This window comes from Gymnoscopelus microlampas (genome assembly GCF_963454915.1).
Source record: "Gymnoscopelus microlampas genome assembly, chromosome: 2".
Classification (NCBI taxonomy): Eukaryota; Metazoa; Chordata; class Actinopteri; order Myctophiformes; family Myctophidae; genus Gymnoscopelus; species Gymnoscopelus microlampas.
This window is the reverse complement of record NC_139939.1, coordinates 45,460,167-45,485,411: the sequence shown is the minus strand read 5'-3', so window position 1 is coordinate 45,485,411 and position 25,245 is coordinate 45,460,167. Positions and strand designations below refer to the sequence as shown.

General features: G+C 42.8%; 1 protein-coding gene across 2 annotated transcripts in view; it reads left to right on the top strand.

The window, feature by feature from the left end:
* LOC311062330 (alpha-1,6-mannosylglycoprotein 6-beta-N-acetylglucosaminyltransferase B-like) overlaps positions 1-25,245 on the top strand; it is a 147,080-nt gene that overhangs the window by 59,932 nt on the left and 61,903 nt on the right. For both annotated transcript variants that reach the window (XM_084081276.1, XM_084081275.1), the window contains 4 exons: positions 7,526-7,635; positions 10,032-10,108; positions 10,250-10,429; positions 11,928-12,092. In XM_084081276.1, the coding sequence (XP_083937402.1) occupies positions 7,526-7,635; positions 10,032-10,108; positions 10,250-10,429; positions 11,928-12,092 (532 nt within the window). The remainder of the gene's footprint in view (positions 1-7,525; positions 7,636-10,031; positions 10,109-10,249; positions 10,430-11,927; positions 12,093-25,245) is intronic.

The window sequence follows — 25,245 nt, the reverse complement described above, 5'->3', positions numbered from 1 at the left end:
ATTGAATACATACACCAATGTACAATACTGTAGATATATTTAGTAATGTATGTGTATGTTGTAGAAGTAGTTTTACTATAATCTATCATCACAGCCATTCAAATATCACTGAAGATACTTCTTAATCATCAACCATGAACAAACTGGTGTATGTTCGTGTGTGTATGCTATTAATGGGTCTGCAATCTACAGGAGAGTAGAAATGGACGCACCTATATGGAGTATGAGCCCTCAACACATGCGTTATCAAAAAAATACTTTTTTTCTATCGGTTAGTCACCCATGGAGACGGTTAGTCACCCATGGAGACCCATGGATATTTATTTGTTTTTGTCGCACTCCTAAGCCAATAATTTGATGACCAATGGACCGGTAGGCAGCGGTTCCGGTAGGAGACACAAAGGAGACTCTTTGTGTCTCGTACCGGAACCGCTGCCCGTCATTACATTTTTGGCTTAGGAATGCGACAAAAACTAAAAAATAATCCATAAATTCAAGTCTCCATGGGGTGACTAATCGGTAAAAAAAAAAAGTCATTTTGGGGGTGAACTATCCCTTTAATGTGCCATCCCACTTATACAAACTCAACTAAAGTACAGACACTCTTTGCATGCAAGCACATTGACCTGTGTCATATTTTTGCCCCAGCTCTGACAGCTTTGGCTGATGTGGTGCTGCCAGAGCTGTCCCATACTATTAGGGACATGAGCTCACCCGAGACAGACAGATAGACACCGAAAACAAGACAGGCAGATAGACAGTCATTGAAAATCCCCCCAAATAAGCGAAACATTTTTTAAATAATCGAAACTTTTTGGGACACCATGGTGAAAGTGGTTAAGCATAACGCTGTTTGTCTCCTTAACTTACTCTGCTAGAGCTGTCAGTGAGGCGTGATTTGGGAACATACGGGACCGGTTGGCAAACCCGTCCCCGCCCCCGCCCCCGACTGTCTCCACAAAAGGTACATACATGTAGGTGGGCCTTGCTGTTTGTTATGCCACGCGGTTAGTGACAGGACACTGTTACTAACAAAAACACAATATAAAAGACAGCTTTTGTGCATTTGTGCAGTAGGAGAGGCGTTCTCACATTCCCTATTTTCCTGTACAGTTTGTGGCATATACCGTTCTAATTTTTGGCGAAATAGTCGAGTACAGTACTTAGATATATGACAGTACAGACTACTGAGACTAGGTATTTGGTGATGAGAATTGTCAATATAGCATCCATGATCCATCCATCTGCAGGCTGGCAGACGGCTGTTACGTAATCCATTGAAATAAAGAAAAGGAACGGATGGTTTTCTGCTGAGCAATGAAAGCGACCAATTCCAGAATAATCATTATCTCAATATACTCTATATATCATCTATATTCTATATCATTATCATTACAGGGATGCGGGTCGCGGGGGTTAACAGAGCTGCTCCTGCAGTCTAAAATCTCCTCATTCCACTCGGGGGGCGGGGTTTGCCAACCGGTCCCGTACGTTCCCAAATCACGCGTCAGTGACTTTGTTATGTTTTAAGAAACCACTCTTGTTCTGCTGTCCATCCACCAGTTTTCATTTCATCTTCATGTTTGGTTCTCTCTCTGTTTGGACTTTGCGTCTTGTTTCTCACAGTTGTAAAAGAGATCTGTCTTCATTCATCACAGAGCGGGGAGGGGGACTTAATGCTGATTAAAGGGATTGTAGGCAAGTTCAGAGATAAAAAAAAAGAAAAAAACTGTTGTCAAACACCGCCCCTCCACCCCCCCTCCTCATCAGCAGTTCGTTTCCCCGACCACCGGGGGGTGACGCAGGGGGGACTTCTAAACGGAAACCGAAAATAGGTTGCTTTATTCGGATACAATGCGTGTCACTACCCGCCCGGTCCGCCCCTGCCGGTTCTCTGAATTTTTATTTTTAAATAGGCTCTGTCATGATAAATTGACCACATAATATGTGGTCAATTCATCATGACAACTTCATATATTATATGAAGTTAAACAACTAAATTCTATCCAAACGATATCTTAAAAGTAAATTCCGTGCCTCAAAAAAGAAGTTTGAGAGCGTTTTAAAACCGAAAGTAAAAAGTTAAAACTGCCCACAGAAAACAATGGCGGCTCGTTCCGTTTTTGTTGGCTGCACTCGGTTCCATTCACTCGGAACAGTTCACACGGACGCGCACGGACGCGCACGAACGCGCACATGCGTGTGTTAATTTACGTCCCGGACAAACATAAACTGTAGGGAAAATACGGATTTCAGAAAGAGGACTGTGTTTCAATGCAGGAAAACACCCCAGCATCATTATATAGTGGCTGAAAGAGGGGAAAAATGCAATATATACTGTATATATATAAATATTTTTGAAATTTAGGCTTAAAGTTGCCTAGAATCCCTTTAACGTGCAACAGAGGGCCATCAAATATCTTTGTCAGCCTTTGATCATAATAATCATTTCATGTTTCTGTCCCACTGTGTTGTCCCCCATGAGGGCACGGAGGACATCTTTTCTTTTTTCTTTCCTTTTTCCCTTTTACCACAAAAGTACCTCTGTGCACAGGGCCGATCCTTCCCCTTATGTTCTGTCTGTTTTCTTTCATCCCCGTTGTGCTATTCAGACATCTGTATTTCTCAATTTTTCCATCTCTGCCCTCTGTCTTGTATCTCTTGCTGTGCACTGATCACTGTCAGTATGTCTGTCTCTTTCTCTGTCTCAGGACAAGCAGTCATTGTAACAGACAATAGAGGTGAGCAGCGGTCTGTGTGTGGAAGTTGTACAATCACACAGAAGCCAAGAGCTTCACAGCTGGGGTGCTCCCTACCCTGCAGTGGGGTAAAGTAACTAAGTACATGTACTCAAGTACTGTACTTAAGTAGAGTTTTGAGGTATATTTAATTTACTGGAGTATTTCCAATTTTCCAAAAAAGGCCATCAGCAATTCATCACTATATCAAGGATAGAGATAACGGCATCTTCTCCAGATATGACAGCTACCAATCATATAGCCGACACTGTGTGGCACAGTTTAACCCTCTTTTTGTACAGCCATTTTAGCTGCAATCCTTTAATAACCTGTGCATGTGTACTAAGCTATAATAAAGACTAGTAGCCTACATTGATACCCCAAAGAAGAAGTTGATATTTTAACAGCTTAGATGCAAAGCCTCCAGAACAACAACCTATCTGGTTCCCTAATCTATGACAATTACATCTGGTGAATTGGCAGGATGGTGTGTGAAAGTTGCCTGGTTATTATTGTACAATTCCAACAGGCTTAACTGATGAATGTTTGTACATTTTCACATAAGAGGGCATGAGCATATAATTGGTCCTCAGCTCCTCACTAATGCTCATTATAAGATGGTACCATTTCTGTCTGCTCACTCTGTGCCTCAGAGGTGGGTTGTGAACAGTTCAGAAACCTGCCTACTAGTGACATTATCGGTTGGCAGATTTGGTCATTTCAAACTCTCTCCCTCTGAGGCAGAAATGGTGCCATTTTATAATGTGCATTAGTGAAGACCAATTATATGAACATCAGGTTGAAACTGGGCGAAGTGCTCCTATAAGTCTAGTGGAAAGAACCTGTAATCTTGCTTTCATAGTGAACTTACAGTAATAATGTCCTCATTGAGTGCAGGGTTTTTGAGAACATAGAAGGAAACAGAGTGATCTGCAGCCAAGTTTCCCCTGCAGAGTTACCGTAAACAAGTCCAGTGTTGTTTTGTGTTTTACCATTAAGGTGCTATGGATGGATACCTGTGTGGATGTTAGTGTGTATACTGCAGAATCATATGTGACTAATGGGGCCCGATCTGAGCCCCATTAACTTCCATGATAACATTTACATTACATATTTCAAAACATAATAGTGTCATGTGAAAAATAATGTATGGAAGTACTTCTGTGTGCACAAGAAATGTGGTGCTTATCAGTCCAGCGGTTTTCGAGATTAGCTCCGGATACACAGACAGACCCTGTTATCACATTGACTACCAGGAATTCATTAATTCATCATCCTTGCCAGCATTTATACCTTATTTCGACGATCCACGGAGACCCACGGAAAGCCACGGTGTGGACACGGATGTAAACAAAGCTGTCTGGGGGGGGGGGGTGGGGAAAGTCCACCGGAAAAGAAAAACATTTTAACCGCAATCGTCCATTCTGTTGTTATCAGCAGTTGAATATGGCTTGTTTTTACCCAAAAAAGAAGAAATCCGAGCTATAGATGTGTTTTTCTAAATCCCATAATATGGGAGTCAACAGAGTTTTCTTTTTTGGGATGATGTAATTTCTGCTTCTATCATTCTCTCGCAGTCAAGGGATCATTCATAGGTTGCCGGAGAGCGCCCCTAGCGTAATCACTGAAAACATGAAGGATGCATATATGCGTTCTTGGCAGGCAGGGCTAGCCTCCCACAAAGCCATGCGGTAAAAGTACCAGTTTTTAACCTTTAAGAGAAGATCGAAAAACGTTCAGTGTGAGCCAAGGGCCTCGAGTCTTAGTTATGATATTTTACTTGAAATTGTCACTCAAATAATTGTGATTATTGATTTAATTTAGTTTCTGTCATTGAACATTGGAACATAATGAATAAAAAATACATTTCTGTTTGGCTTTCTGTTTTTGTAAACAAAAGGTTTACAGGGCAGATATGACAAATAATGTAAAATAAATATAACGTAAATACAAAAAAAAAAATATCTACAAGCTCAAAACGTGTCACATCGTGACTCGTCTTGAGCTTGTAGATCAGCTATTTACACATTTTTTTTAAATGTTTGAAAATATATGAAAACATACAGTACTTGGGAATGATTATGACGATTATGCAAACAATAATTGTGATTATCTCATATAATTTTGATTAGGCGATTACAGTATGTAATAATTGTTACTGGCCTAGTTATTTTTTTAAGATTTATTTTGGGGCTTTTATGCCTTTATTGATAGGATAGTAGTCTGACAGGAAAATGGGGAGAGAGATGGGGTCAGCTAAGGGGTCCTTGGCCTGAAAAACGACCCCTGGACTAGACCCCTTGCAGATATTCTATACTGTTTATATCAAGGCTTCAGCATACTCCAACTGACGTCCGAAAGGCTGTGCCTTTCAGAACTTTGTTCAGTAGTTCTTGCACCCATTAAGATGTTCTAAGAACAAAGGTCTGACCGAACATTGTGTGTGACACTCAATGTACTTGATTTATATTGTTTTTTACCCGTAATCTGTCAGTAACGTACCATGGTCTGTTTTGCTTTGCTTTTTGCATTGAGCCTCCATACCGGCCGTCTGTATTTGTCCCTCATTGCTCGGCACCACACAGTCAGAAAATAAACAGTATACTGCACTTGTCTTGTCTGTGTTGTCGCACATATAAATAAAACAAACACAACCAGATGGCAATTAATTATTGGAGAGAGATAAGCACACACTTTGTCCACTGTGTCTGTCGCCAGAAATGGAGAGCACTCTGAGACAAATTATGTCAAAGCACGTCTGTTTGCATTTCCACTGTGAGTTCCAGGCAGAATACTGAGTGGGCGGGGTCTAGCATTCAGAACTCAGAGCAGAGTTCTGAGGCAGTATTAAACACTTTCGTCCTCACCAAATGTTCTTCGGTTCGGCAAGCCCTTCCAAAGCCAAACAAAGTTATTTTTTGGAGCTTATTTAGAAGAAAGGCATTGATCGTGAACACAACATCCAATTAAGCCCAAATTTGAATTACATGTTAGGGGGTCTATAGGGTGCACCTCCAAAAGTGCTTTCTGACTATAGGGGTTATCACAAATGCAAAAAGTACCTTATGTAAATAAATAGAAACGCTATTTTCCCTTGCAGCTAGCAACCTATGGTCCTAAAGTTTGTAACGCATGACTTACACGGTCCCAGATAGGCCTGGTGGAGATATGCACCCTTTCTAGTTTTATCTCGTTTTACACACACTCACAGTTGTGGGAATAAATGCATTTATACAAACATAAATGGCATGGCAGTGAGGGAATATTTGCATACACATGTTTGAAATTTTGCCTGTAGATACAGGCATATTGAAAAGGGAATAGACTGGAATGGTCCTTTCAAAGACCAGGGCAGACAGGTGCGGACTCAATCACGCACATACAGTACATGCTGTCTCACTCTCATACACACACATACATACATGTAGAGACAGACATGAACATACTATATAGATGCTCACCCAGGCATTCATCATTGCCTGATGATAATATGGGTCCCGACTTCAGAGAGTAACGACGAATGCCAGGCAGTAATTTGCATGTTATATATCAATAGCCTTATTTATTTACTAGGACAATGACAAAATTGCATTTGATCAACAATTTAATGTAATAAATAGATTAACATGACTGCTATATGGGTTTGGTCTCCCACTCTGGAGGCCATGGGTTTAAATCTTGGGTAGGGCATAAAAGACTGTCTGTGATGTTCCTTATAATCTTTTTTTAATTGAAAACCTCCTATGCCACAGATAATGTATGCTATTGGTGGCAGAGGTCCCTTTCTACTGTATTTTACATTCAGGGGTGTAAATGGGGATTTTTTTATTGGCAGAACGGTCGCTATTTTAATAGCGACCGCACGGCACGCGCACATCGCGCGCATCACGCGCATCACACGCTTTTTATTTTGCCGTATGTAGTGTAGTACGAAACAACATGTTTGTATAGGAAATTATTAGTATTTAGGTTAGTTTTAGTCTTTGTAAATCTTCTCAAGGAATGCCTTGAATTTAAGGAGCTGAAACTAAAAGTTAGCTTTGAACGAGTATCTTTCTCTTCTTCGAAGGTGGCTGAGGCACTGTTGCGTGCAGATAGGATGGCAGCAGCGGCTGTGTTGCTTACCTACAGTATAGATGTGAGGGGTGAGGATGCATTTGCACACTCTCTTGTAAACCTGTTATGCAAAGTAGACATTTGGGTCCTTGACTCATGAATCGAGGGGGGCGCGTTCTAGCGTGGACGCGCGTGCACATCTGTGCGTGCACGTAAAAAAAAATACTGACTGTAGTGTCACGTGAAGCGACCAATACACCCCTGTATTACACTCCAACCAAGAATCTACACTTTTACATTAATACGTATAAAGATGTGAGGAAGAGGTAGAGCAGGATTGAGAGAGGCAGAGGAAGAGGAGATAAAAGGAGGAGAAAGTGACAGCAGAGCAGGAGGGGTGAGAAGAACGACACTGCGGGTGATTTCTGTAAGGAGTTTTGCAGAAAGCTGGTCAGGCTGTTCGGGATGATTTTGAGGTTTATTCCTTCTGTGCAAAGCAGTTCCTTTTCATGTTGACTTGATTGTCTGGGATCTAAGACTTGTATGGAACCATGTCTCACTGTGACTGCACTGTATCTTTGTATTTTGTGTGTGTGTGTGTGTGTGTGTGTGTGTGTGTGTGTGTGTGTGTGTGTGTGTGTGTGTGTGTGTGTGTGTGTGTGTGTGTGTGTGTGTGTGTGTGTGTGTGTGTGTGTGTGTGTGTGTGTGTGTGCGTGTGCACCTGTGTACAGGTTTCAGCCAGCCGGTCTGGTGGAGAGGATTCAGGCTATAGCCCAGAATGTGTCCAATATGGCCGTGAGAGTGGAGCAGATCTTGCAGAACAGCATGGCACAAGGACGAGGTATCCCACCATCATCATTTACTGTCTGCTGTATATCATCTTTGATGACCTGTTTTTTTGTTTTTGTTCATTCATAGTTACTGCACTGCAAAATCCAAGTCCAAAATGTATTGAACTCTGAGAATGTAAAAATTGACGTGGTCTGAAAATTATAGCTGTGTGTGTGTGTGTGTGTGTGTGTGTGTGTGTGTGTGTGTGTGTGTGTGTGTGTGTGTGTGTGTGTGTGGGGGGGTGACATGCTTTCACAGAAAGCATGTCATCTTGTAGCAATTTAAGAAAAGACAGTTAGACCAGTGCTGAAAACAAATGTAAACAAATACAAATGTCAAGAATGTATTAGAGGAAACTAGCCTTTTCACTATCTCATTTGCACTTCATTCCTTCCCTCTGACCTCTTTGCACTCCCCCACTATTCTGCCTTTGCACTCTTTAATAAAATCATGAATTATTCCAAGATTGTGACGCAGATCTCGCTGCGTTCTGTATTTACACACTATGTGTACACACACACACACACACACACACACACACACACACACACACACACACACACACACACACACACACACACACACACACACACACACACACACACACACACACAACCTCTCTACTCTCCTTTGACCAGAGTTTATATCGTCGCTGTCAGGTGGAAACCTTGTATGTCCAAAACCGTTGCTTTCTTATTATTATTTTTAAAACATTTAGAAGTAGTGAAAATAGCCGATCTACAAGCTCACACCGCCTCGCATCGCGAGGTGTTGTGAGCTTGTAGATCTGCTATTTTCACTACTTTTGTGTGACACTCTTGTATGATGAAGTAGGGCTTTAATTCACACAAAAACGTACAAATGAAACCTGGAGATACAAGGTTTCTGCGGCGATATGGGAATTAATGGACATTATATCTCCTTTTGTTTACTTGTGTCATTGAAGACGGCAGCACTTTGCCACAGTAGAAATGCTCACTGCTTTTTCGCAATCACTGACAAAGTGAAACAATGCTGGCAGACTTTATTATCATACCGCTCAGTGGCGGGTTGTTTATCTCCAGCACGTGCATGAGACCACAAGGGAGAGAGAGAGAGAGAGAGAGAGAGAGAGAGTGGAACGTGATCAACATTTCTAGCTTGTTCTTCCAAAATAATGTTATTATGGTCGGTCTCACAGGGATGGGAGTGTTTGTGGTTTTGTCTTGTTAGCTGACCACACTTTTAATTGTCAGTCTGTTGGTTATTATTGTAATCAATCATATCTTGTACCGTGCGTCTGTCTGTCTGTCTGTCTGTCTGTCTGTCTGTGCGTGCGTGCGTGCGTGCGTGCGTGCGTGCGTGCGTGCGTGCGTCTGTCTGTCTGTCTGTCTGTCTGTCTGTCTGTCTGAATGTACATATATTAACATGTTTGTATGTGTGATCCTGTGTGTGTGTTCCTTTGTGTGTTTTGAGCGGAGAGAGAGGGAGAAGCCCAAGGGAAAGACTGATGTGGTGAAAAATCTCTTTTTCATTAGGCAAATGGAAACAGTCGGAGAGCAAATGTGTTCGTCCAGAGAGACAGACAGACAGACAGACAGACAGACAGACAGTGTTTGAGTAGTAAAAAAGAGAGAGAGAGAATAAGAATCCATATCAGTGCCTTTGCTATAATGCCCCCCACGCACACACGCACGCACGCACACACACGCGCGCACACACACGCACGCACTACTCTCTGCCCTTTCCTCCCCTCTGAGTATAAGCAACAGCGAGGCAGTTAACTAAGTCAATGGAGCAATTAATGCAGTGAGTGCAGCTTGAGTGAGCGAACTGCATTTTCTAGTGGCACCCCAGTATGGGTCGTAGAGAGGACTTCTGATGCAGAATTGATGTTGTGAACAAAGCCAAAGCAGACAGGGTGAGACGCTCTATGGGGACATGGCGGGCCGTTTATATTGGCTTCAACGACACATACTACTACACGCTAAAAATGCTGATGCGACGGGGGAAAAGACTGGATTTCCATAATGCAAAGACGTACAGTACTGTAAGGGAAAGTGCTATGTGAACGCCAGTTGTACAGTATCTTCACAGAGTAGTTCTGAAGGGCATCTATTCGGATGTTAAAACATTGCTCTGGATCAGTCAGGTGAAGAAGATTATCGATAGAAATTAATAACCTACACACAGCTTACAATGTGTTCTTTTGCTATAGATTAATAATTGATACTCCAAATACTATACAGCCTGACTGATCTTTCGGTGGATCCCCTAATGGCAGTTTTATTTATGTTTTATAATAATCGTGGTAATCCCAAGACAATAGAAGAAGAGAAGAAAACTCTGCTCCTTTGAGTACAGGGTAAAAGAATATGATGTAATGTTTCAGTAATGAACGCATAGCTGTGCCTTCTGTTTCCTCAGCAGTGAGAGATGGAACGTCGAGTCAATGTGATGTTCCCAGGGACTCTCGCTTCCCAGATTGCCCCGGGAAAGTAGATGTGAGTTTAATCATGCCTTTCCTCCCCACTATGCATGTGACTTACACTCACGTTTAGAAAACATTGTAACATTATGCTCTGTGCTCTTGTGTCCAATGCACGTTGTCCGTCATTGCACGCGCACATACCGCAAACCCTCAGTGGATGCGCGCACGTTGGACGTCAGACCCCTGTTACGCCTTCTACGGCGTAGACGGCTCCGACTGCTCCTTCCTGGTCTATCTGAGCGAGGTGGAGTGGTTCTGCCCCCCACTGGCCTGGAGGAACCACAGCAGTCCCCCCACCCAGCACACACAGCAGACCCAAGCTGCCAAACGACAGGTATGGGGAATACAATACAAACATGCCCATGCATAACAACAGCTGTCCTATGGCTTGATTTAGTTGCGTGCGGGTCTCTGCTATCTCGCACACCAAAAATAGCATTATGTACAAGCTCACACCACGGTGTGCGACACCAGTGCAAAACTAAGTAGGCTATAAATCAGGCTTAAGAGACATGCAGATGAGTAAAAACGGTAAAAACAGACAAACACATTTTTTCACACAGAATTATTGTAGTATAATTGTTCTGCTTCCTGGTGCTAGAGTTCATGTGTCTCTTTGTTCTGGCACTAATGAAAGTATGAAACTCTAATGGGCCAAAACATCTGTCAAATAAACCAGACCCTTTAACTGCGTTTAGTGAGAGCAGATCATCTCTTCTCTTACTGGCTGGCATTGGTTCCAGTTACACTAGCGCTCCCTTGAGCATGGTAATCCAGGCCATTCTCTACTGCTGTGCATACAAGCTAGGTCAGCTTTTTACTTATTTGCGAACATAATGCACTACAATAGCACTATAAATAGAACTAGAACATAATGCAGAACACATGCATGTGTTTAGAGCTTGAGTGAACCCTTTAAACTGATAGTTTTGGCACCATGCTCAGTATCAGAAGAAAAAGAAGAAGAAGAAAAAGATGAAAGCATTCAGGGAGGGAAGTGTGTGTGTGTGTGTGTGTGTGTGTGTGTGTGTGTGTGTGTGTGTGTGTGTGTGTGTGTGTGTGTGTGTGTGTGTGTGTGTGTGTGTGTGTGTGTGTGTGTGTGTGTGTGTGTGTGTGAGAGAGAATTGGTCCCATTTTCTTGTTTGTAGAGCATTCGTTAGACTGACAGACTGACAGTAATACAGTATGTGTCTGGTACTGTACTTACTAGTAGCTAATGAGATTCCATGATCTACCAAGGGTCGCCTGAGACTTTTTCAAAAATAGACATGCAAAACGTTGCATACTGGGGTTGAATGTTGCATCAGCTACAGTATTACAGTATACTTGTATACTACTTGCTGGATGCCATTTGCTTCATAAAATTGACAGAATCATCACAAATGACAAACACACACGCACACGCACACAAACACACACGCACACACACGCACACACGCACACACGCTACCCAATTGCAAGAGGAAACTGTACTGTACATTTCTGCAGAAACATTTAACATCAAAGTTTCTGGAACCCCAAACCGTTACATTTTATGTACGTTGGTGCTTGTTGTTGTTCACATGCACCTTTTTTTGTACTACTCATGTAACGTTAAAGATAAATAAGTTCTCTCAGTCTGCCTCTATCAATCCTCCCATGTCTATCCTCCCTCCATCACCTCTCTATCCTCCCTCAATCACCTTTCTATCCTCCATCACCTCTCTACCCTCTCTCCATCACCTCTACCCTCCCTCCATCACCTGTCATCTATCCCTGCCCCCCCGCACTCCTCTCCTCCTACTTCCGGGTCTCATTTTTCCCCTCTTTCCATCGATCTCATCCCCCTCCAGGCTGCTTTCCGTACAGACCTGTCTGTCCTGCTGGACCAGGTGGGGGCGGGGAAGGAGTCCCTCAGCTTCATGAAGCGTCGCATCCGACGGCTGGCACAGCAGTGGGCCACAGCCGCCAACCGCCTGGATGCCAAGCTGCAACAGAGATGGAGGGACCAGAAGAAGGTGAGAGGAGGAGAGACGAGCAAGGAGTGAGTGAGTGATGGATGGATTGATGGATTGACCGATTGCTCGACAGACAGACAGACAGACAGACAGACAGACAGACAGACAGACAGACAGACAATACATACATACAGTATATTTACGTAAGTAGATACATACATACATACATACATACATACATACATACATACATACATACATACATACATACATACATACATACATACATACATACTGTACATACATACATACATACATACATACATACATACATACATGATACTTTTATTCAGGGGGTTTCTCAAAACAAATCAAAATAAACTTCTACCCAGTCGGGGCATTTACAAAACAATATTCTGCAATAACGGAGCGATCAGTCGCTCGCCTAATTTGCCTACAGACGAGACAGGAAACAAGATAGTAATATATCTAACCACAGCAAATGTGCGACAGGAAAAGTCAGTGGAGTATAATCGCGTACCGCTCGATGAGAGAGAGATCCTCCAGCAAGGAGAACTAGCGATGAGTGAGACAGAGAGCCCTATTTTGTCTTAAAGACGCACTGAAGTGACATTTTCGGTCATTTTATTTTGAAGGTTCAGCCCGAAACGTCGGCTCAAGGACTCTAAACCAATCAGAAGGTCCCATCCCTTCAGGCTATGGGACGTTGGATCTCAATCACTTCAGCCGTGCTGGCACACGGCTAGTGTTTGTTTACAAGTGAGAGAGAGACGGCCAGTGAAGCACGTTTGCTACTACCTGGCTTATTTCTAACCTGTAATGTTTTCAGATACATATTTTAGTGTGCAGATGAAGTTTAAAATGAGTAATACACTCATCTTCAATGAGATTCAAAACGGAGTATCTCTGTAATTAAAATCAGCTGTGTTTGAAGAACGTGCAGCTATGGGAATCAAACAGGTGCATGTAATCAAGATTCATTTATATTCGTGAAGGCTGTATTATGTCATCACGCAGCACGTTTTCGTTTACAGGAAGTAATTAAGATTGGCTTTTTAGGGACTTTAGATGTAAAAATACACAAAAATGTTTTTTTTTCATTTTTTTTGGCATCTATTGTTAGGTATACCCATATGATGACCACGGATATGCTCTAAAAGTGTGAAAAACATATTTTTCATTTCACTACACCTTTAAGCACCAGACTTAACTGAAGACCCGGAGGCGTGGCCAATGCTGTTTGGCCAATCAAAAGAGTGTTGAGCTTAAAAGTCAAACAGCATGATCAGAACCAACTCAGCGCAGCTGTCTCCAGCCTGTCACTCAGCGCACAGGTGTCATCACATTAAGCTGATTGAGAATAAAATTTGGAGGGTACTTCCCTTCAATGACGTAGCCTGGTAAACCCTCCCTCCGGAAATCTCATTTCCATTTGATTTCAGGAGTGAGTCTGGCCTGACCCGCCTTTCTACAATATTCGCTCTGTACGCCGAACTGACGAGCCTATCAGCGTCGTCGCACATCGTTCTGTTATTGACAGCGACAGTTGGCCAATCAGGTGGCGAGTTCGAGTGAGCCCGAATGAAGCCGAGTGCAGCCTGACTGGGGCCGACAAAAGACGAACGGCAGCCATTGTTGTTTCTGCGAGTGCCGTCAGTTCTTATTTTCGGTTTTAAAACGGTCTCAAACTTCTTTTTTGAGGCACGGAATTTACTATTAAGATATCGTTTGGATCGAATTTAGTTGTTTAACTTCATATATGTGGTCAATTAATCATGACAGAGCCTATTTAAAAATATAAATTTAGAGAACCGGCAGGGGCGGGGAGTGACACGCATGTATCCCAATAAGGAAACCTATTCTGGGCATGGCCGTCCCAAAAGTCCCGTTGCGTCACATAGTCTGGAGGTCGTCAAAATGAACTGCTGATTGGCTGAAGGGGAAAAACGATCATTGGTGGAAGGGGTTGTCAGTCAACGGTATTACTCCCGCCCAACTCCAGCCCACAGCGAATATTGCAGAAAGGCGGTTCAGGCCAGACTCACTCCTGAAATCAAATGGAAATGAGATTTCCGGAGGGAGGGTTTACCAGGCTATCAATGACGTGCCCTAGGCAGTGGCACTGTCCGAGGTGCTGAACTCTGTCGTCACCATGCTGGCTGGCCCTGTGGAAACTCTCACCTGATCGGGGGTATTGAGACGAGACTCCACACTGTACATACATATATACATACATACATACGTGTACATAAATGCATAAATACATAGATAGGTGAATTGTGCGGCCCCGTTACTTATACCCACCTTTTTTCAACAATATATTTATTGACTTGACTTTATGCCAACTTATGGCAGGGCTGTAGGAAGAAGCAAGGGAAGTTAGCGGAAGAGAAGGGACTGAGGTGATAACAGGAGGTTGGAAGGGAAGAGAAAGGACTGAGGTGATAACAGGAGGTTGGAGGGGAAGGAACGATGATGAGATGACAAGAGTTCCACCAGCGCCAGAAGGAAGAGACGAAAGAGAGACAGAGAGGGTGGATGACAGGAAGCGATTGATGGGAGGTGGCTAAGGGATAATGTGGCGCATAGGAAGTACGCGTTGCTTCCTGAATGTTAAGGTGAGCATTCAGTGACCAAACAAATAGGTTTTATGAAGTCTTCTTCACAGCAATACATTTCTTGACTCTAAGTTGTTCCCCTAATGCACTAGGGGGTTGGTATTTTGTTAACGTCAGAAATGTTGAGTTAAATTGAGTGGGCGCAGTTTCAGCACCCGCTTCATCCTGGTTCCAAAGCATCCAAAATCTCTCCCTAAAATACACTAACAAGGTTAGAAACAGCCCTCTGTCGTTGTGATTGATGTCGTCTTTCCTTACGGCGTATTGAGGGGATTTGTTATTCTCTATCGTATGTCCTCAGCTGTTATAGCAGGCCATTATATTACCAGATGATACTGCTATCTTAATAGCACAGGTTCAGGGGTTTTCAAGTGTTTGCCAAGGCTTACAAAATCTGACAACTGTGGATTCAAGTAAAACATTAGCGATTCAAGTAAAAGTATCTAGAAAGTGTGTGTGTGTGTGTGTGTGTGTGTGTGTGTGTGTGTGTGTGTGTGTGTGTGTGTGTGTGTGTGTGTGTGCGCGCGTGTGCGTGCGTGCGTGCGTGCGTGCGTGCGTGCGTGCGCGCGCGCGTGCGTGCGTTTACATTTCAGTTATTCATAGCTTATACTGGCACTATTTTAACCTTCAGCCACCCTCAACAGTTTCAACAAACTATGGGCCCTCATTGAAGTGGAAAACATGTCCAATTTGAATTGACTGCAGGCCCTTGGCCTATGCTAACCTTGCTCCCCTGCCAAAACCCTCCATCCCACTATACCAGCTCGAACATTCTGCTCCAGTTCACTGTCTTTAAAATTCCAATAGGGTAGCTGTGTTGATTCAATTCTGTTTCCCTCTCTGGCTTTCATTTTGATTGGGTGGGGTTTGGTGTTTACTCAGAAAATGAAATAAATCAAACAAAAACAACAGAGGGTGGGTGGAGTAGAGAGGGAGGTCTGAGTAAACAGAGGAGAGAAAGAATGATGATTTCTTTAAATGCCCGTGGCAGAAACGAGGACAAGGATAGACGAGGTGCGTGTGCATGTGTGCATGTGCGTGTGCGTGCGTGCGTGCGTGCGTGCGTGCGTGCGTGCGTGTGTGTGTGTGTGTGTGTGAGAGAGAGAACATACAGTATAGTGGTACCCACACTGGTGTGCTGTGAGTCACACTATTCGCAATATATGAAACTATACCAAATGTTCTGACTTATCTTTAATTTACCATATCAGCACTTTGTGCACACTCATTTCCCAATGAAGAGGTAAAATGAAAATTGTAAATGTTATATACAAAATATTCAATATCCCAACACGTCACATCGCGACACATTGTGAGCTTGTATTTTTGCTATTTTTGAAAATCTGTGAAAGTATGAAGTAGGGCTTCAATGATGAAACTTTGGAATAAACAAACGTTTACAGATAAGAGTGATAGTGTGTTATAGAGGCTATTATCCACAGATATAAATACAGTTGTGCCTTGACATTTTTACTTGCCCTTTGGTACTGTATGCCTTGGGCACAAAGCGTTTGACATCCGCTGGTATGCAGGTGCAATGTGTGCATCGATGCACGTGAGCCTGTGCAGTGCCGACCAGCGGCACAGTGGCACCGTCAGAAACTTCAATCAACAGTTCAGTCCTGACCTTTATCTGACAGTCATCAACAAACTGAAGAGTTTTATTCTGACCTTTCAGTATTCCCATAGTTCGTTCAATTTGAGCGGTTCAGTCCAGAACAAATTCCATGTACCGTATGAGTGCCTTCATACATGAAAAAGTAAAGCTCTTTGTCACGCAGCTGTGCGCTCTGTGAAAATCTGTCGTACGACAGAGTATGAATCTGGCTTAAGCCCACCTCAAATATTAATTTGATTTCAAGTGCCCATTTTCTCACCGCCCTCAGAATTCATTAAGCACCCTGGCAAGCTGCGCGCCATTTTAAAAGCTGTCATCCATTTGAGAGAATCAGCCATCTATGGTTTTCGTTTTGTTTTGGGGGTTTTGCAACCGATTACCAACCCAAACAAAGGGCTCGGTTTGAACATCGAGTCGTTACACAGCAACTCGAGGAACATAACATGCCGTGTAAATCAGGTCGCTTTCTTTGTTGGAAAAAGACAAAAGAGAGAGGAGGCTTCAGGAACTGAATGAACAGTCTTATCTTTTGACTGGGGACGGGTGTTTGATCAATAACAGGAAAAACATCAAGCTGTGCCATGTTTGTATAATTCTGTAAACTATTGTGTTCTGTGTATAGATCACATGCATGAATGTTGGGCTTACATATTGCTGTGTGTCCATGTAATCTCTCTCGTTCTCTGTGACATCGCCTGTGGTGGAAAGGAACTAGCTAGCTTTGAGGTACATTTACATTACTTCAGTATTTCCGTTTTTTGATACTTTAAACTTCTGCTCCACTGCAAGGCAAATCTTGTACTTTTTATTCCATTAGAATTATTGTAGCTTTAGTTACTAGTTACTTTTCAGATTTACATTAATTCAAAGCATACATCAACCACTTAAGCCATATATACCTTTATATTGACAGATTTTGAGAAATGTCTTAAAAACCTTTACCGTGGTACTTTAAATTGAATCTGATGAATTCCAGTGATTTAAAGTGACATTTTGAATACAGGCCTTTTACCTGTAACAGAGTAGTTTTAATAAGGTGGTATTGCTACTTTTACTTTTAAGTAATACAAAAAGATCTGGAAAAATCTGAGTATACTTCTTCCACCACTGCATATCGCCCCCCTGGAGACTATACAGACTAGACTGACCTCTGAATGATGAAGTAGAGTCAGTGCTGCCGAGAGCTACAAGGTGATGTGAGACAGACAACGGGAGGGTACAGAGGAGAGATCTACAGAAAGCACAGCGAGGAGAGACGTCAGGGAGAGCAACAGGAGCGGGGAGACAAAAGATGAGGGGAGGGAGTCCATGGAGGGGGCCAGGGGGTGGGGGGGGACAAAGGAGAATGAATAAGAAAGAGCAGGACAGAGACTTTGGGAAGGTGAGATTACGGATAAGGTCGAGGTAATGCTGGGCAGTGCCAGCTTGCAATGCCACCCTTGGCCCCCTCTCAGACAGCTGTGACCTTCAGACCAGCTGGCTGAGCTCTGCATGCAGGGTCACATGCACACACATGCATATGCACGCGCGCGCACACACACCTTTGCAGTCCATTGTGTGCAGAGGTTAAGGTGGACATATTAGCATTCTGCTGTCATTAGATGTTAAGTGGAAAGTGCAGCAGAGTAGTGCTATATATATTAGAATCTGCTCTCGTTCTCAACACACACACACACACACACACACACACACACACACACACACACACATACACACACACACACACACACGCACACACGTACAGTCACACACACACAGTCATACATAGATTTTGCGCACGCACGCACGCACGCACGCTAGAGTTCTCAAATTCTACCCGAACCCGACCCGACATTTTCGGGCCGAGCCGGGCCTCAAAAGTATGCTAATTGGTCGGGCCGAGCCGAGCCTCGGGCTCCATGAAAAAAAAATATATATTTTTTTTTAATGATTTTTAAAAATAATAATAATAATAGAATATAGCTGCAAGCAGCGATAATACGGGGCCAGGAGAGAGAGAGAGAGAGAGAGAGAGAGAGAGAGACACAAGGAAACGGATTAGATTGGAGAGAGAGAGAGAGAGAGAGAAAGAGAGAGAAAGACATGGAAACTGGAGAGAGAGAGAGAGAGAGAGAGAGAGAGAGAGAGAGAGAGAGAGAGAGAGAGAGAGAGAGAGAGAGAGAGAGAGAGAGAGAGAGAGAGAGAGAGAGAGAGAGAGAGAGAGAGAGAGAGAGAGAGAGAGAGAGAGAGAGAGAGAGAGAGAAACGGAATAGATTGAAGAGAAAGAGAGAGAGACGTGGAAATGGAATAGATTGAAGAGAGAGAGATAGAGCGAGAGAGCCATGGAAACGGAATAGATTGAAGAGAGAGAGAGAGAGAGAGAGAGAGAGAGAGAGAGAGAGAGACAGACATGGAAATGGAATAGATTGAAGAGAGAGAGAGATGGAAACAGAATGGATTGATTGGACATCTCAACCTATTGCCATTAACAGGAATCGAACTCTCAACCTTCGGACTAATAGGCTGCAACACTACCTATAGTGCTATAGCTTTGTCCAGGCTGATGTTGTCTGTTGAAGATCATAAACTCTTGCCTTCTGTCATGAACCAAGCCAACACTAAGATCACTCGTTCACAAACCATTTACCAATACAGAAATTGTATGTCTCCTCGCAACTGAAAACAGTGAAAGCAGCCGATCTACAAGCTCAGAAACACGTTGCTATCTGAAAAGTTTTGAGATTGTAGATCGGCTATTTTCAGAATGAAGTATGTCATACATTGAAAAAACGTACTCTCAAATAAGCATTTCAGGTTATCTTTACCATTTGCACATGTATTCATTGATACAGTCATGTTGTTTGCAATTCAACTTAAATGAAGTCTGCACCAAGTGAGGCTTGAACTGGCGACCTTGAGATTGTGAGGCACTCATTTAAAGGAGACGCCATTGGACCAACAGACAAGGAATAGTGAAAAAGGAGATCACACAGATGATACAGTTTCACGCAAATAGCTGAAAAATCCTGGGTTTAAGTGTTTTTCAAACTGCTCAAAATTGCGGACAATCTAAGGGCGGAGCTTACTGGTCAAAGCGATAGATGTGTTCCTCATGAGTCAAGGCACAAGTGTAAGCAAGTTTCACGACTTTCGGCCAAACGAGGCATGACTTTTGCCTGTTTAAAGTTTGCATTTTCAAAAAATTGCTATAGCGCCCCCCTTTTGCCAATTGGAGTGAGATTGGTTTCAGTGATATTTGGAATGACCCTCAACATTACCGCAAAGTTTCAAAGAAATGTGAGTCTGCATGTATGTGATAGGGGCAGATGAATAATTGTCATAAAACTGCAATATTCATTGGCTCATTAAAGCTTCATTTTTTCACTTATGGAAAATCCGCTGCATCGTTGAGTCGGCATAGGTCCAAAGTTCATGTGTAAAATGTTTCGTGCAAATTACTCAAAAATCCAAGGAGGAGATAGGTTTTAACTGTTTTTCATATAATTCAAAATGGTGGGAGATCTAAAGGTCAGAGGTCAAAAGTCAGAGTGTGAAAGTTGTTCAGCATGAGGAGACGCATATGTGTATTGAAGTTTCATGGCTGTAGGTCAAATAGGGCATGAGTTGTACCTGTTCAAAGTTGGCATTTTCAATTGAGTGCTATAGCGCCACCTTTGGACGAAAGATTGTGAGATTTATTTCTTGATAGTTTTTCATGACCATCTACCATATGGCCGAGTTTCGTAAAAAGCGTATGCACGGTTCAGCCAGAACTGCCAAAAGTGGCAGAAGAAGAAGAAATGGAATAATGCCAATAACAAAATGGGTCCATGCTGGAAGCCTGGCCCCGTAATAAATACACATTCAGAACAGAAAAAAAAAATCGTATTTTTCCCCCCTCGGGTTTTTTCGGGCTTTCGGGCCTAACATGATGGTAATAGTCGGGTTCGGGCCGAGCCTCGGGCCGGCCCAGTCGGGCCCAGTTAGGGCCGAGCCTTAATTTTCAGGCCCGTTGAGAACTCTGACGCACGCACAACAGAGAGAAACATGAATAACACCTCAGGGCATGAAAGCCTGTACATTCCCCCCAAACCGTATCTCATTTGTAATCATATCAGTTCATTTTGTCTGTAAATCAATGTTTTCTGCTAGGCCTTTCAAAACAAGCAGGACTTTAAAGTACATTCAATATAGCATTACTTACTCTGCAAGTTGATTTTTATGCCGTACAAAAATGAACAGAAACCAATGGCTTCCTCCAAAATCAAACAAACTACTGGATGCTTTGGGAAATGGTTGGCAGTGATGTCAAGTAAACCATGAATCAATGGTCAATGGGCTAAACATTCTAGACCAGGGGTTCCCAAACTTTTCAGTCTAAGAGTTAGTCTACCCAAGAGATAAAACCCTAACCCAGGCCCCGAAAGGGACCCCTACAAAATGACATTATGAATTGACAACTTAAGGCCTATTTCAAAAATTGTGAAAATAGCAGATCTACAAGCTCACAACGCATCACATTGTGATGTGAGCTTGTAGATCCGCTAGTATTTTCACTATTCCACCCCAACAAAATTAATTGACAGATTTTGTTATTGTCTCCGCCAGGCCGAAAGGCATGGCGAGAGAGTATGTTTTACCCTCCGTCCGTCCGTCCGTCCGTGTGTGTGTGTGTGTGTGTGTCCTGTCTGTGTGTTAACAGCTAATCTCCGGCACCGTTGGCCCGGTCGCTGCGAAACTGTGCACACCCACTCCCTGGATGCCAATTCAGAACCTCTGCCCCACATTTTTCACATGGGCCTGTTATAGCGCCACCAGGAGGCCGATTTGTGCAAAACCCATTTTTTCTCATTACACCTACAGGTTTTAACCAAACGTCATGCAAATCGGTACACAGTATCTCTATAGTCATGTGATCAACCCGGATCTGTCCGATTTCCCATATTGCATCCTCATTGGCTAAGGTTGGCTTCCAAAGTTTGCAGGATTGGTCCGTTTTGAACAAACTGCCTCCAATCATGAACGCAGCTTGCCATTTCCATAAAATTGCACACGCACATTCCCACTAGGCCGAGGAAGAAATGCCACTTGAACATTTTCAAATCAGCCTCATGGTGGCGCTATAACTGGCCGATTTGCATTTTTAACTATAACTGCACCGATCTGCGTGAAACTTTGCACGCACACTCCCTAGAGGCCAAGGAAAAACATTGGACTGCATTTTTCACATCTGCTTTTTACAGCGCCACCAGGAGGCCGATTTATGTAAAATACATTTTTGGAGATTATTCCTTCAGATTATGTCCAAAAAACACGCAAATTGGTACACTGCATCTCCATAGTCATGTGATTCTGATGGATCTGTCCGATATTTCATATTCCATCCTATTTGGCTTACAGTGGCTTCCAAAGTTTGCAGGATTGGTCAGTTTTAAACAAAATGCCTCAAAACATGAATGCAGTGTGCAATTTCCGTGAAAGTTTGCATGCAGATTCCCACTAGGCCGAGGAAGAAATGCCCCCCTTTTCACATTCACATTGGCCTTTATAGCGCCACCAGCAGGTCTAATTTAGCAAAACACATTTTTGGAACAAAATGCCTCAAATCATGAATGCAGTGTCATCCCATTGAAAGGCCTAAGAAGAAATGCCACCCTTTTCACATTGGCCTATTATAGCGCCACCAGGAGGCCACAATAACCTACCTGACCTGGCGGAGACCTGTGCTCCGAGGAGCACTTTTTCTAGTTTACTTATGAAATTAATGTGATTATATATATATTTTTTTCCCCCCTACATTTTGTAGTTTTTCATATTCTTTTGAAAGGATATTTCCTTGAGACCCCAACAAAATGGTTGTGGGACCCACTGTTTGGGAACCAATGTGCTATAGAGCTATAGACCATAGTACTAGCATGGCAAGCATGGCAGTGGTATCAGTGTAGGTGTACTATAGTGTATGGAATTGTTGTCAAGGTTGAGAGAGAGGTTTGAAAATACATTCTTCTTAGTTCTCTTGTGTATCTCAGCTTTAACCCCCAGGGGGTGTTAACAGAGCAGACTGTAGCTTTTGATCCTTCATGGAATCCCATGAGTCCTTGGCAAGTGAACGAGAGGACTATGCTCACAGAAGCACACACACACACACGCGCACGCGCACACGCACACACACACACACACACACACACACACACACACACACACACACACACACACACACACACACACACATTCTATAAAAGTGCATTGATTTACGTGACATCAGTGGGAAATGAAAACACATACAATACAAAACAACTGCCCGCTGTCCATAAACACACAAACACACTCACAGACACACACCCACACCATCTGTGAGTATCATAATTCCATTGTGTATAGCTGCTGCCGTCTGTGTGTGTTCAGAATCCTTAGAGACGCAGCAGGCCATGAGACGGCAGTTTGTGAAGAAGTACAACTTTAGCTTCAGGGTTAGAATTAACTTTATTTATTCTGTATTCTGTATTAGGATCCTGGTCGCTAATTGCTAGAAACGGCAACAATGCTGTTGGTGTTTTCCAGTCGTTTGACTTTGCCACCTGTTCATCTTCACAAACACATTTTGTTTGTGATTAAGTCTGTTGGGGTTTATAGTACTTATAGTTTATAGTATAATAGAGTTCCTGAGCTACAAAATGTGTGTTTTTACATTTTGTGGATATTTCAAGGATGAAAAGGGCAAAATGGGTAAAATGTAATTTGAATAATTATGGGGGAAAACACTGAAAACATAATACCTTGTGAGGTACAAGAGCTCTGATTTGTGGGTCCCTAACGATCATGTACAGCTTCATCAATCTGAAACTTTAAAGCATCAACAGCTGCAATCCCTATTGATTTAGACTAAGAATAGCAATCAAATGCAACAAAAGAGGTTTTGTTCTCGTTAATCTCTAGTCAGACCCCTGTCCCAGAATCCTATTCATTCGTTTTAAAACCTGAAGCTCAAGGTGAAAAAAAAAGCTCTCGTTTGTGTTCACAGCAGACATGCAGCAGCTGGGTAAGAGGGTTACATGACATTGTTGCGGCTCTTATGTTGTGTTCGGGTCAAATTGACCTATTTCAAAATTTTACTTTTAGTTAATAATGTTACAAGGATACAATTGGAATTGGTTGATTGACAAGGGCCTTTTCCATTAGTGCTGGTAATTTATTTTATTGTTAAAGAACTGTTCCAGACCGTGAACCTGGTAAGTATAAGAAAATGTTAGAATAAGTTTTAGCCGTCCTTGCACCCCCTTTTATTCATCTTTTATGAAGAACACGTAAAAGGAAAAAAATAATCATTGAGAGCACATGCTTCAAGTCCTTCATGGGATGTTCAGCAGTGGTGGAGGAAGTACTCAGATTTTGGACTTCAGTAAAAGCAATACCAAGTAAAAGTCCTGCATTCAAAATCTTACAGCAAAAGTATCAGCATCAAAATATAAAGTAACAAAAGTAAAATAATGAATTATGCACAATGACCACTCACACGCACGCGCGCGCACACACACACACACACACACACACACACACACACACACACACACACACACACACACACACACACACGCACACGCACACGCACAAAATGACACAAATCATGAATGCATTGTCCGATTGGCGTGAAACTTTGCAAGCACACTCCCAATAGTCCAAGGATGATCTGGCATTCCAAATGTTTCAAATTGGCCTCATGGTGGCCATATAAAAGGTCGCAACACAGCCCTGTGTAGTCAAACGAGGCGCGGAGCACACTTTTCTAGTTTGAACTTTTCTATTTCTTTGCTACTGTAGAGGAGGAGCTATTAGCAAATGGAGTTGAAAACAACCTATTTGAAAGAAAGTCAACTTCCCCTCAGCAGCTGAGTTAGCAGTTACCAAAGAGAGAGAGTGCAATTGGCCAGGTTTTGAAACTCCTCACCTTCCTTTATTAATTCCGCTGTTGTGTTTGGATGCCAGTTTTGGGAGAGATTTCACGGTGCCGCAGCATGATGTTCTGCGGAGTCATTTAGCGGTGTTATTCTGTTGTTGCCAATATGTAAAATTTGCCTCTCTGTTTCCCCACTTTCGCCTGGTGCCTGCTGCCAGTGTTTGTATGATAACTCCCCACCCCACCGTTCCACCAGCACGCCAGGAGAACGAGTACTGTTATTGGCCCCATGAATTCTCACTCTTGCCATCTGCCACCCAAACTGTAATTAAATTTCACTTATCTTTTTTTTTTATGAACGAGAAGTTAATAGACCGAGCTTATTAAATAGAGGGTTATTTCGTGCCAGCCAGCTTTCTCATTGTTGTTTGACTCTGCTGCATACACACACCACTGAAGATGTTTGTGCACATGCACTGTCACGAGCTTTAGAACATCACTGACATCTACCAGCTCTCGGCCTTGAAGGATCATACTGTTTCACCATCAATGCATGTCATTGTCTATTCACAGAGAAAAATCACCCTTTTGTGTGTGTGTGTGTGTGTGTGTGTGTGTGTGTGTGTGTGTGTGTGTGTGTGTGTGTGTGTGTGTGTGTGTGTGTGTGTGTGTGTGTGTGTGTGTGTGTGTGTGTGTGTGTGTGTGTGTGTGTGTGTGTGTGTGTGTGTGTGTGTGTGTGTGGAGCCTCAGAGGCTGGCCGACAATGGGGAAGGGAGGCTGGTGTTGCGGTTCCATTATGATTCTCCCTACTAAACACAGAGTAATATAATGAAAAGACAACAACATTGAATTTCACTTACTCAAACTGTATGTCCACTATCATTCACTTGTATACTTTCATCGTGCTGGCACAGGCTAAACGTTTACGTGTACTCTAGCATTATGCAATTCATAAGTCGTTTTAGTTTTGTTGATACATAATACGTTTTCTCCAGGGACTTCACTTTCAAGTCTCTGAAAGTTGATTTTCATGCCACATGCAAAAAGAGAATCCAGAGCATTGGCGGTGGGCCGCAAATGTAA